The sequence below is a fragment of the Bactrocera dorsalis genome, chromosome 3 (genome assembly GCF_023373825.1).
Source record: "Bactrocera dorsalis isolate Fly_Bdor chromosome 3, ASM2337382v1, whole genome shotgun sequence".
Lineage (NCBI taxonomy): Eukaryota > Metazoa > Arthropoda > Insecta > Diptera > Tephritidae > Bactrocera > Bactrocera dorsalis.
In genome coordinates this window covers 88,954,432-88,968,524 of record NC_064305.1, presented here as the reverse complement: position 1 = coordinate 88,968,524, position 14,093 = coordinate 88,954,432, and the positions used below count along the sequence as shown (strand labels likewise).

At 35.5% G+C, this 14,093-nt stretch overlaps 1 protein-coding gene across 8 annotated transcripts in view; it reads left to right on the top strand.

The window, feature by feature from the left end:
• The window catches only part of LOC105222846 (uncharacterized), an 80,796-nt gene that overhangs the window by 17,447 nt on the left and 49,256 nt on the right, over nucleotides 1-14,093 (top strand). For 6 of the 8 annotated variants that reach the window (XM_049450927.1, XM_029548912.2, XM_029548911.2 and 3 more), the window contains exon 2: nucleotides 2,658-3,179. In XM_049450927.1, coding sequence (XP_049306884.1) covers nucleotides 3,056-3,179 — 124 coding nt within the window. In that variant the 5' untranslated portion in view covers nucleotides 2,658-3,055. Of the gene's footprint in view, nucleotides 1-2,631; nucleotides 3,180-14,093 lie in introns of all 8 variants that reach the window. The other 2 variants (XM_049450926.1, XM_049450925.1) reach the window with 1 other exon arrangement.

Below are 14,093 nucleotides of genomic sequence, written 5' to 3'. Positions count from 1 at the left end.
CTCATATACCATATTGGCCGATATATGCGATACAAAGTTCGAAAAATTTTATATAAAGTATATGGGGTCAGTGTGTGATATATATAATTGAAGTTAAGGAATAATCCTTCTCTTATTATGGTATCTCCTTATGTCAAAAATGGGTTGAATCGAACCAATATTTCCCGGTTAGCTGAACAAAACTATAATACTCTGTAGCAACTGATTACAAGAGTATGTAAATACCTCTACTTGGATCACCCGGTATGTGCTATATTGACCTAATTCAATAATGGTTGAGGACCTTGGCGTATACGTTACTTTTTTTAAGCGCTTCATATTTGTTTTATGGGATACACTTAGTGTGAAATTTTAAATAAAAAGAATTTTCACTGTATGTAGCTTATACCGTTAAAAAACATACCAACATTTTACACCGATATCTCAAATAGTTTTTGTATTATAGCCTTAAAAGTCTGTCATTGTACGTCAATACCTTTTAGTAGAGGATCTTTTTAGGTTTCACGAAAAATACCGGAATCACTTCAGCTGTCGTAGACCTTTCACTTAGCGCCGTCATTTAACTCAAAAAATAGTTAATTCATTCCTAAAAACTTTTTTAGTGTATTTTTTGAATTTTCACAAATAATTATATTTTAAAACAAATTAAATTAAAATCCCAAATATTTCCTTTTATATACCGTCACAGTAGTTATTCCTCTTAATCTTTATCTCAAAGTTTATTTCTGAATAATATTCCAAAAATGTAAACCTTCTATGAAGCATTGCTTAATGGTTTCTCACATAAATTAATATAAAAATTTATTGGCGTCATAAGCTTTGATTTTAAGCGCTATTGCAGCAAATCACCATTTGATGAGGCTTAAAAATGCCGACCATAAAAACATGTAACCTGAGCCACCACACGGAAAGGCATTGCAGCAGAATATTCCACTCAAAGGCGCTTGCATTCATTTACACACATTTATTACCACATTAAAGTGCAAATTTGCTGTTCACAGACACGCAGATTTTAATTTCTAATTGAAAGTACACTAAATGCAATTTTATTTCGCCACAAATGCCAAAGTTTATATGCGCCATGAAAAATGGTAGGAGAGAAAATTTACTTGGTTGAGAAATGCATTTAATAAACGGCAAATTCTGACAAGACATAAATTTAAATTTGCTATGACACTTCAATGAAAGACTAAAGTGAAAATCAGTGTGAAAACGCGGCAAGATTTACTAGATTCTTAATTAATGGCAACGCATTTTTGAATGAACGCGTAATTACTCGAAAAAATAATGCAAACGGGGCCAAAATAAACAAAAGCATTGGCGCAGTTGAAAGAAGAAAGCGTTAAATAAATAGAAAAAATACACATTTTTGGCAAAAAGACTGAAGAACGTAGAAATCTACTAACAACAGAACGTCCTTTGGCGTATGCAAACAAAGATTACACGCAGCACAATGTCAAGCGCACGCAAAAACACGAACAACAAAAGTTGCAAACACAAATATTTATTTAAGCGCCATAGCAAACGAACAAAGTCGAATGTTTAAATTAAAAAAATAGAAAAAGGAAGTGGAATTTCGAAAAGTAAATGTACAATCTGCGGAATGTTTTGAACTTTTGTAGAAAATGCCCGAAGTAATCGCCAGCGGCAACAATGCTCAACTAGTACTTTCCTAAGCAGTTGTGGGGGGAGAACAAAACAAAGCAGACGCAACAACAAAAAACATGCCAGCGAAAGTACTGCTGCTACTAATATAAATAGCATATTGTTTTTGCCTCTGTTAGAACGGTTCCGTACAATGTTCTTTGAATGAGTGTATGCAGATTGTTACAACAGCTGGATTACAAGTATAATTGAAAGGAATTAAGCCTAGCAGGACTCCCTCTCTTAAAGGTTATGAATTAACTGGAAAATGTTTTTTCAAAAATAGCAAATTTTTTTAAAATAGAAGTTTTTATTTTATATTATATAAAAATAATTATATATTATATTTTTATTTTTTTTATTAAATGATGCAATGGAAATTTTTTGGAACCCATTTCCCACAGAAGAGTCTCCGAATTGTCAATATATTGTTGTTATAGCTATGAGTAAGAATATACTTCTTCAGCTATTTAGCCACACTTCATATAATTACAGCCGGGAACTCGCGCTAGAGGTTTACGCTTCTGACCTGGCTCCACTTCTTGAATTTTTGGCCCCTTTTATATTTCGAAGTTGTACAATTCTCGCTCTTAGATTCTTCTGTGTAGACTAAGACAATGTATTCTCTGACTATATTTCTTTTCTTCTATTCCCGATTATAGAAAATTCAAATGAAATTTTGTAGGGAAAGCGGTCTATATTGCATAGTCGAAAAAGTACTTTCGTATTTTGTCAATAGATGCCGATATCATATAGTGTTGAAAAGGTGAGATTTAAAGCTTCATTTAACCAAAAAAAAAATTGGGAAAATACGAAAAGACTTTTTCGATTACCCAATATAAAAGTTGTAACCTGTGCGTCACCTTTAAATATGGTTTTAATTTAAAATAAAATTGCATTGTTTAAAGTGAAAAGTGAAAAATGTAAAAAAAATATTTTGTATATAAAATCCGTGCTACAATTGATGAAAAAATATATTATCTTTAGAATATTAAAATATCATACATTTTTAGAAAGAAAAATATTTATATCAAGCAAAGAACGAAAAGAAATATGAAACAGTATGGCAAAATGTGAGACAATGAACAAATAACCGAAAACAAACCAAAAAATGTTATTCATCAAATAAAATACTAACTGAAAACTTTAGTGTATTTCAAAAACTAAGAAAACTAAATTTCAACCGACAACTACAATAAAAAAAGCTATAAAAAAGTTGAGCAGCCGCAGAAGACCGCATCTGACGGAGGATGAAATGCCACACATCAATTACTCGTAAAACGACAATTTCTATGAAGACTGATTTTGTTTAGTTAGAAACTAACAGATATACGAAACAACTGTGTAACGCACACAACTACGAAGACGCCTACGAGTGCGCACAACTAAAGGCGAATTCAAAACCCACAATATGGAAAGCAGCGACAGACTGCTCTATCGCAAGCGTTGCAGTACCAGCATCGGCAGTAGTTGTACGATGGAGCAGAAAATTCTAGTGCTGATGGCAGTCGTGATTGCAAATGCCTGTGTAGCAGGTAAGTGCGCCTGAAACTATACTTTCAACAAGCTACTATAGAATGTTAATACTTGTTTAGCATTTAAGATATGCATCATTATTTACGTGATATAAAGGAATAGGTGATTAAGCTATCAGAAGTTTCTCCTTCTAATTTTGGCTCCGAAATATAGCATAAGGAACGTTAAAAAAAAAAAAAAATGATCACCGACAAGAAAATTAACAACAACATTTTCACAAATCTTTATTATCGTCTTTCAAATAGTCTCCTAAACCAACACAAGCATGCCAGCGCTTAATCCAAATCTATATACACTTGTTAAGCATTAGTCGATGCATAAAGATTTTGAAATCCCAATTTTTCTCATACCAACATAACTATTTTCAAGAACTGTTTCTTCTTCTCGATATTACGGACATTTTTCTTTCTTTATTGGCGTAGACACCGCTTACGCAGTTATAGCCGAGTTTACTACAACGCGCCGATCGATTTTCCTTTTCCACTTGGTCTTTCCAACGGTGTGGAGGTCTTCTTCTACTTCTCCCGGCGAGTACTGCGTCGAAGCTTTCAGAGCTGGATTGTTTCAATCCATTCGGACGACGTGAGCTATCCAGTCGCGCAAAGGATTATAATCTTCCATAGAACCCTTCTCTTGAAAACTTTTAAATCTGATGAGTCGAGATATTGTCATCGTCCATGTCTCTGCACCAAATATTAGGACGGGAATGATGAGCGACTTGTAGAGTTTGGCCTTTGTTCGTCGAGGGACGACTTTATTTCTCCATTGACTCCTCAGTCCAAAGAGCACCTGTTGGAAGGAGTTATTCTGCGTTGGATTTCGAGGCTGACATTGTTGTTGGTATTAACACAAAGGTAGACGAAATTATCTACGACTTCGAAGATCCAGACCCATTTCCCTTCCTTATCCTTACGCTAGCAGTTGTACACTCACGTAGAAGATTGTACCTTCTCAATTCAGCTGTGCAATTTGAATTATTATCTCCAGAAGTAGATTGAAAAAATCGCACGATACGAAGTCGTCTTGCCTGAAACTTCGTTCAGTATCAGACGACTCAGAGCGGTTCTTAACGGTCCTGACGGAGCTTTTGGTATTACTCGACGCCAGTTTATACAGCCGTATTAGTTTTGCGGGGATACTCTTTTCGTGCTATTGAATGCAGTTTTGAAATCGACGAAGAGGTGTTATATGTTGATCCTCTTTTCACGGATCGTTTTCAATATTTGGCGCATGGTAAATATCTGGTCGGCTGTCGATTTTCCAGGACTAAAGCCACACTGATAAGGTACAAGCAGTTTGTTGACGGTGGGCTTTAATCTTTCACACAATCTTATATGCGATTAGGCGGTCCTTATTTTTGTAGATTGGGCAGAGCACACTTAAATCCTAACCGTCGTGATAGCTCCTTATCAGTTCTTCGCCGCCGTATTTGCCGGGCGGCAATCTGTCATCATCGATTGGGGAATCGCGTTCACTGCCATTCAGCTTATTAGAAGGTGTCCCCTCCATAATTTCAGTATGTTCTAGGTATCAGATCACTTGTGTGGGTTCTACAAAAGTATGTTCTTATCTTGAAACCTTCTGTTAATCATAGCATCTTTTTGTAGATCATCATAAGACTCCACAAAACACTCCTGCAGTATTCTCAACGGTTCCGAAGCCATAATTCCATTGAAAACACAAAACTTTAAGCAAACTAGCTTTTCAAGAGACAAACTATTCGTGTCGTAAACAAACACCGGTCAAACAAACTTTAACTGACATAAAGAACTCTAACTTCATTGGAACATAAAAAGTTGAACCTGAAATAAATGTGCACATTTTTTATCGTCACGTTTGGTAGTTTTGGTATTTCATATGTTATGCTGTATGTTGCCTTATAGTAGATAGTCTAAATGTGAGCCATATTTAGATATTTCCATTAAAGAGTCCATGTAACTTCAAATCATCTAGAATTAAAAAAAAATACAACTCTTTATTAGTATAGTATGCTTTCACAGTTTTTTATATACCGAACCCTTTTCAGCTATGCAAAAGAGCAGCTGCCTTAATTTTAACCTCCATAACTATACGTCACTAGACACTACGTGGAAGCAGCCTACCTTCCTTTCTCAGTAAAGACATCTGTTGTGCTATTTAAAATTAAATTTGCTAATATAGACCGGCCTTTGTACAAAAATGAAACAACGTGAGTCAACAAAAACAAGATACTTGCCTCACTTTCATTACTTGACTCAGTCAACCGTTGAGGCACACATTCACTTAGCACAGTGCTGCAGTGCGCGATGAGACTCAAATAGAATCCTGTGAAATTAATTTTTAATTTTAGCAAACTTTTCTTCAGTTATGCAAGCATCCTTACTGGTGTTTCTGTTTTTTGTTTTTTGTTTACTTCTGCTGTTTACACATCTCAATTTTGCGAAGTAAGAAACGCTTGCATAAACACCATATTCGCTTTTTATGCAAATTTGCGTTGTTTTGCCTGAATTAATTATCCTGCAGTCCTACTCACTGCCATTTATTTGCGCGTGTATGTGAGGAGTACAAGGCAATAACAATAAAAATTAATAAATATCTAAGTTTATTATCTCTGAGTGTGTGTTTGTGCGTGGGTGCTTGTGTGCATTCGTCTCTCAGCAGCGGCTTGGTGAATCTGCCTTTTTATTCGTTGCCTTATAAGCTTATGTGTGCGCAGATCTTACCTTTTCACTTTCCAGCACTATGCTTGACAGCTCATCCTCCGCCTGATCCTTTGCGCTCTGACGCTTTCTGCCACTGCAGCACTTGCAATCCTCTTGATAAAAGTGTGTGTCGAATTAAGTGCTGTCTGTTCTCTTACTCGCTTCAGTTAGGAATATGCTTTATGCTGCTCTTGTGTGTGGACGGGGAAGCAGAGAGGCACTCGTGTATCCGCATATTTACAGGAGTATGTTTTAATTATTCAAGTGTGCTCATACATATGCCATTTGTGTAAGGTAAATAAGAAGTAAATTCACACAGCCATGTGTGTATTAAAAATACAAATGCATTTTGGTAAATACTTAATGTGCTGTTATTGCTCAGGTTTTTAAATCCTAATAGCTGTCTTATATTAGCGGTGTACTCGGAACTCGGAGGTTACTTGCAAGTAACTTTGAGTTAAGTTGTTTGAGTTTAAGCTCAACTCAAAGTTTAGTTTACACAGGACTGGTTTTTGTAAATCTCAAATTTGATCTGACAGATTATGAGAGTAGAGGATCCTAGTTTAATGAACCGTATAGGGCTATGAGGGTACTTTAAAAAGCTTTCTGTTATATGGCATTTGAAAAATATTATTGAATATTTAGATATGTGAAACTTCTTCTTTTACCACCTCTTTGTGGTCTAGTTCTCAATTGCACTCGAAAAAGCTTCTTGAATATTAGTCTTGTTCAGAAATCAACAGTATATCGCATATTTTCCATATTGAGTGAGCTATCCTCAACTAAATAGCTGTATGTCGTAATTTAAATGCATTTAGGGAAAACTTATTTTGAAACTATGGATACTTAATCTTATTTAACTCGAGTTAAAATGTTAGCTACCTAAGAGCTGTTACACGAAACTTCTGCCTGTAAAATTTCCCAATTTTTCAAACGAGCAGACATTTTAGAAGTTAACATGTTTTCAAATCACAGTCAACAAGTTTTCCCACTATATATTATATATATATATGTATGTATAGATTTTTCGTATTTCCGGGTTCCAGTTAGTCTGAGAGTCTTTCACGTCTGCATCACCATAAAGTTTCTGGACGTCCGCAATTTCTGGACACTTGTGGATTTCAACAAAGAACAGCTCTGCAAATCTCATCGGTATTTTTGCGTAGTGGATGTCCTATCTAGACAAACCGTCTACGTTTGATTGTTAGCTCTGTGAGATGTCCGTTGATCAGTACCATAAGGTAGCATAATTCTGTTTTGTGCAATATCTCTTTGTAATATACATGGTAAAGATTCGGTGTCATTCTTGTTAGAGATTAATTTGGTGTTACTTGTATCTACGTCAATTTTCAGGCCAATCGCGGCGGCGCACTCGTCAAACTTACTTATATTACTTTGAAAGTCTGACTTTTTTTATCGCCAAGAGAGGAATATCATCCTTGTAAGCCAGGTTTTCGAGATCTTCCCGAAAATTCTAAGGTTCGCCTTGTTCGCTATATCGTTTAAAACAATGACATCTTTCTCAGTGGTAAGACAGGCTTTGCATTCAAAGCCAGCTGTGATGACGTTTATGAACTTTTGCTTCTACACTACCAAAAGCGCTGCTGAAGTCCCGAAAACTGTTGTGGATATTCGCTTGCCACTTCTTGACTTGCTTCAGTGTACAGTGGAGTGTGACAATATGAACTGAACACCTTCTGTTTGTGGGAATTCCTGCTTGTTACTTCCTCCACGAACCTTCAAGATGTGTCTGTATTCGGTTTAGAAGAAGTTGTAAGAGAATTTTTGCCTGCTAACCGACCAAGAAAACAATTTTAGGGAAAATTCTAATTTTTTTTAGAAATAAGTAAAAGTAGGCGAAATGGGACTCTTAAAGCTTTTGCTTCGTATGCATTTCACTTTAGTTTAGCTTTTTCTTATGCTTCAAGCATTTCATGAAAAGAAACACAGCACCTATTCGATGTAACTTACTAGAGTATATGTTGGGAGAATGGGTCAAATTGTATTATGGAGATGTTTTATTTGTTACTTATACCAAATCTAATATATATATTTCCATCACTAATCGTTATCTTAAACAACACTTATGCACCCACCAATGGTATACTATATATGCATTAAATAAATATTTCCGTCTGAAATAAATTGCTTAAATGAGTATTTTTGCAAAACCATTAATCACACGAGTTTTTGGCTTATTTTTACCCTTCTCTTCGAGGAGCACAAAGGCATACATGCCAATTAGCCAAAGTTAAGCGCGTCCAATGAAATGTGTGATAATGAAACCTTAAACCTGATAAACAAGCACCCACGTGCCATTTGTGCAGATTCATCAGAATCATCCCGACAAAGTTTGTATTTAATCACCGCAAGGTAACTAAGGTTACACCAACAGAAAGCAACTTTCCAAAGTTTCATAACAAATTATAAGCGCTTAATGGTTAACGCTAATGAGAATTATAATTCGCGCCCTTGCATAAACCTACGTACGAGTATGTGTTACTCATATTGGCCATAACTCATATGTTGAATATACGGTATGTGAGTTTGCGAATGAGCTATGGCTGCGCTGGCAGTAAAACGTTGACGGATTATCTCAAATAAATGACAAATACGTGTCAAATTAAAGGATTCGCAACGTCCTTCAGCTTTAGGCATAAATATTTATATGAGCAGCAGTCAAATAACTATTCAAATTAGTATGGAATAGAATAGAAAGGTTATATAACTGATTTATTAAGCCCACATATAATTAAACTTAATACGTTTGCTTTCGTATATTTTTACTCACTAGGTACTTTGAGAAACTTTTTGAATATAGTCAATAAATTTATAGTAGTATATTAAACCATCTGATGAGGGTTCGGAAAAGTATGTATCAATATTTGCTCTGAACTTGAAGGTTGGCGGTTTGATTAGAGGTATTTTCGCAAATGAACTTTAAATAGCTCTCCATAGAATGAAAGTCGCTCTTTTGGTTGGTAAAACATAGAAAAATTTCGAACTAAGTAATTCAAGGGATTTTTGCCATAGTTATAAGAAGAAGAAGACCTTAAAAATTCTCATAATGGAGCATGAATCTGTAAGTTCGGCCAGAAATCATTACGTATTTTTTGGTAAAACATAGGAGTATTTCAATGTTTAAACATCATTGATCTAGCAGCTAATGAAATGTATCGCAATTGCTGATTTCCTTCAGTTCTCGTAAAAACGAATCTAAGCCTCTTACTCCAATTATACCTTCGAACACCAGTCAACATTTTATATATGACAATTCACTGAAAGCCTTGAAAGTATAAATTAAACGCAAATTATTTTATTATTCATCAATGTTTTTTTTGTTGCCTTCAAAGTAATTTCCACCAATTATTTTTCCAGTCCTCAAAACGCTTTTCATAACACTTTTGCGATAACCCTTAACTCCTTCAACGAATTTTGTTTATTTCTTCGATCGACTGAAAACGGGTTCCACGAAGCGTTGAGCGGAACTTTCAGTTTGAGGAATATGGTGACTGATCGGTAGTATTCATTGCGCTTTTGGCTTAAAACGTGGTCAAAATCGTGGCTCGATGCAATGGTGCATCCAGCTTTATCGGGACGAGTCGAGCATTCAAACGGATTCGTGAGAGATGTCGAGCTCTCTTACACTTGCCTGACGATTTTCACGCAAAAATTTGAGACATTTTTATTTGATATTTGTTCGATATTTTTATTCATTGTAAAAACTGAACTACTGAGGTATACCGACTAAAGCAGCTGCTGTAAACAAACTGCAACTTAGCAAAATAAATTTAATAAAAATTTACTATTTTCGACAAAATCATTAATTTACCAAAGAATGATATTCCTGAATGATATAAATACAATAATATAATCACTAGCTTTTTCCAAACAAAAATTAGTTTTTAATACAATTAGAGCAGGTGAAGGAAAGCCGATATAACAGAAACTACTCATATTGAAAAAAAATTCAGTTTTGGTTATAAAATGGTTATATGTCGGTTATGAAATGGTTATATATTAGTTATGAAATGGTTATATATTAATTATAGCAGACAGCGGAAGCTAAAATTTTTATGTTACATATATGTAATATAATGTAGTGAATTGAATTGAATGATACGTTGTTTTGCATTTTAGGTGACGATATATATGTTTTTGTTTGTTTTACAACAAGCTTTTCCATCCCCTTCTCATATTTATAACACATTTAAAACATTATCATTTTGCTCTCTATCATCTTCGCCCACTTCGCATTATATGTATTCAAACAATTTCATTTAATTTAAGCCCCTCTAGCTATTTACATTAAACAATTAAGTATTCAAATGTGAAATTAAAATTCAATGGCTTTAAAAATGCAAATGTTTATCGCGCGAGTGTTGCCGAATTTTCAAATATTCATGAATCGAGCTGGGTCCTCCGTCAAGAGGATTTATAGACACTCATAACTTTTATTGCAATTTACGCAGTGACAATTATGCTAAGCTTAGCAACAAATAAAAAGCTTTTGTCACGTACAAACACACACACTGGTAATTTATTAAAGCGCCACAAATTTGTTTTACACACTTTGCCCTAAGTCGAGGATTTTGTTGAAAAGGCGCTTGTTCAACGAAATTTTCACAATTTGGGTCGACGAATTTGGCATAAATTAAATTTTCCCTGATTTAGTAAAGTTTGCAATTGAATATTTGTCAAGCAAATAAAGTGAAATGTCACAGAAACAGAATAAAGTGCGCTTTAAATTGAAATTGATAAGAGGTCTTAAAAGAGAATAAAACACGCGTAACGGAAAAGGGGTTCAGTTGCGATACGTAAAAATTGAAAACCGCAATAAAAGGCGTTTGCACAACATCTCAATTTACCAATTTTCACAAATGCTTTTGTGCAGGAATTTTGCCCCTTTTCTTCTTAGAATTTTCCACTTGATTAGTTGCAACAGCAGCAGCCGTTTCAGTGGCAGACTTTTGCCTGTGCCGCAAATACGCTTTGTGCCATTTGATAAAGTTACAAAGCGTGCATACAAATAAATAAATACATATACTATATATACAGATATATAACTTCCAGACCGCATACTTATGGTTACATGTGTGGTGGTGTAATAGCCACACAATGTGTATTCGAATGAATTACCATAAATCTAAAAAGCATCTGCGAGTGTGTGTTTGACATTTATGTTGGGTTAACCCTTGCTTGTCGGCACAAAATGTAGCAACAGTGGTCGATTTTATTTATGTAACAATTGTTAACCACTTTCTAAAGAGTTTTAAAATATCCGTTTTTAATTTTATTTAAAATTTTACAAGCAAGAAATCAGTTCATATTTCCATTATAACAATTTGCCCACCGAAGCCTTGAGAAAAGTATACTAAACACATAAATCATGTGTGTAATTTCATATAATTTTCATAACCTTAATAACATACTGTATGGTTAGGCCACGAAATTTAACACCACGCAGAAACTCTGGAGAAATGCCAAAAATGTGCGGCCCAATTTGTGAGACAATCAACAATCAGCGAGTATCAAAAACACATTGTTAGGCACACAAATTATGCAGAACCTGCAGGGTTAGGCGCTCGAGTAAGAAGCTCGACGAACCGCCGTGTTGGCAAGCAAGCGGATGCGTGGAGTGACAGCGACCCGAGCAACGGTGCAACAGTAAACCGCCAACGGAAAACCGACAAACCGACGAAAGTGAGTGGCAAATCGGCAAGCAGACAACCATCAAAACGAGCCATCAACTCATCAAATTTATACAAATTGCGGAAATTTGAATATTTGTCGAGGGCGCTGACGTTTTACACGGGGCCATACATACATACACACATACAAATACACATACTTTACCCACAAGTTGGCAGCCACTGTTGTCATTGCCTGCCGGTGAAAGACAATAAAGTTGTGGAAAAGCTGTTTGGGCTGGTAGCGTTGGTTGGGTTGGTTGGGCTGGGTATTAGGAAGGAGTTTAGTGAAAGCGCAGAAACTAGGCAAAGATAAAGCATGTTCGTGCATTGTTTGCTGGCGCCGCCGGTAACTGTTCTTACTGCAATGAAATAATTCAACGCCAAAAACAAAACCAACAACATAGTACATATTTGCATTACACCGAAAGCTACCAACTGTCTTTCTTTCATTCCATGCACTAATTGATATTCAAGGCTGTCTGACACAATGCCAGCAGGAACATAAATTTCCACTTTACCGAATTTGAAGTCGATTACCTTCAATCAACAACGAATTAATAATGCAAAAATATATAGTAAAACTCTCTTTTAGAGAGACATAACTGTTCACAGTTTGGTCGTGTGTGTGTGTCTGCGGTTTTTTGTTGCAATATCCATCGTTGTTTTTGTCATACCTATATATGTACATGGCATACTGCATAAAGTAACTATTCCGTTATATATGTACATGTATGTATGTATGTATTTATGCTTATGTGTGCACAACGGAGCGTAACTGTATGGCACATTGTAAGCATGCAGCTGCCATGCCATAAAATGCTAATGGAATTGACTGCCGGCGGTCAGAATTATTTAAGTGATTTCAGTACGGCACTTGCCGTAGCCACCGCTGCCCCGGCCGCGTCACAGTTGCTATGTTTCACCGTCCGTCTATTCATCCGTGACACATTCGCTCAATTCACTATTCTTTTGTTTGGCTTCAGTTATGCTGAATCGCCAGCGGCTATAGAAGACTAGCTGACTAACTGGCGCTCACCGTGACTACACCGTCGTGACGCCCCCTCCAATTTATTGACTAGCCATATAGGTGGAAGAAAGATTTCCGCCGAATAGGAAGTTATGAATTAATTTCGTTCGGCAAAGGAGGAGGAGTAGGTGGAAGACGAGGGAAAGAAAAATTTATACACGAAATTTGGTTTGGTGTTGCGGTTAGTAAACTACTTTCGCTTATCCTCGCACGTGTATGTGATTTCCCGAGCGGAAAGAGTTCAATTAGCAAAACAAAAAATAAAATAAAAATGGTAACAAAAATAGGAAGTAAAGCACTTAGGAAGTATATAATTTTTATAAGATTTTATAGCAGTAATTACATATTAATAAAGCGCACTAAGCAGCAGTAGTAATAACGCACTCAATTCATTCGGGTTGTTATCCCTTAGAAAATTAATATAAAATTCTTACTTTTATAACAGATTTATGAAAACATGTTTGGGGAGTAATGGTTAGCTCATAGCAAATATTTTCGATAATCTATTTGAGTGGTAAGTTTGGGTGTTAGTATAAAAAATAGTTGAGGATAAGAGTTGATGAAGCAAATGGTCGTTTGTTTTTTGCTAAATATGGTCACTATATGGCATAAAACTGCATTAGAGCGAGAACCAAAAGTAATGAGTTACTGTTATGTAAGACAACAACATATCTTGCAACTTGAAGATCCGTAAATAGTTCTCATTTTCATGAAAATGGAGGTAAATCTGAAAGCCTGCCTCTATGGGAATAACTTTTATACTTTACTTTATTTAACTTTTTAAATTTTTTTTAATTTGATGTGAAATTTCTCCCTATGTCTACTAGTGTGAATATGGCAGCTGCTGTTGAAGTGTTCTGGGGAATCTATATTATCACAAACAAAAGTATATGAGTCATTCAGTGAAGATCATGAAGTCATTGAAAACTCGTCTCATGCGAATCGTTCAACCACCTCTGATTAATACGATAACGATACCATCGTAAAAGTTAAAGAAACAGTGCTTAAAAATCATAGAGATAAAATCAACTCAACACCTTTGATTTTTTTCGGTATGAAGCATGTCAATGCACGATTTATACCCAAAGACTGGAATCTTTTGCAAAAACTATCTCGACTAGAGAACGCAAAAAAGCCACTGAGGACCCTGCAGTCATCAAACATAGCGCTGATAGGGGACGTTTGTTAATGAATGCGACGTCGCACTATCTAACAATCTGGCGAATGGCTGAAAACTGAAAAATCCAAAAATCGCTCGAGGCACTGAAGGCCATCCCCGGGGAGGAAACGTTGGCAAGCTTTTACTGATTCAAAAAGAGCCTATTGTGAAGCCGATAATAATTAGGTATTTGTATTAAAATACTTAAAAATTGTCAGTCCGGGTCAAATTTGATCATATGCCATTAAAATAATAAATCATTTCATATAATTTAGACTACTATTCATTCTGTCGCGCCAAGTCAGAATAAAAAACTTTTTAAAAAACTTCTGTTAAAACACCTGAAAATTGTC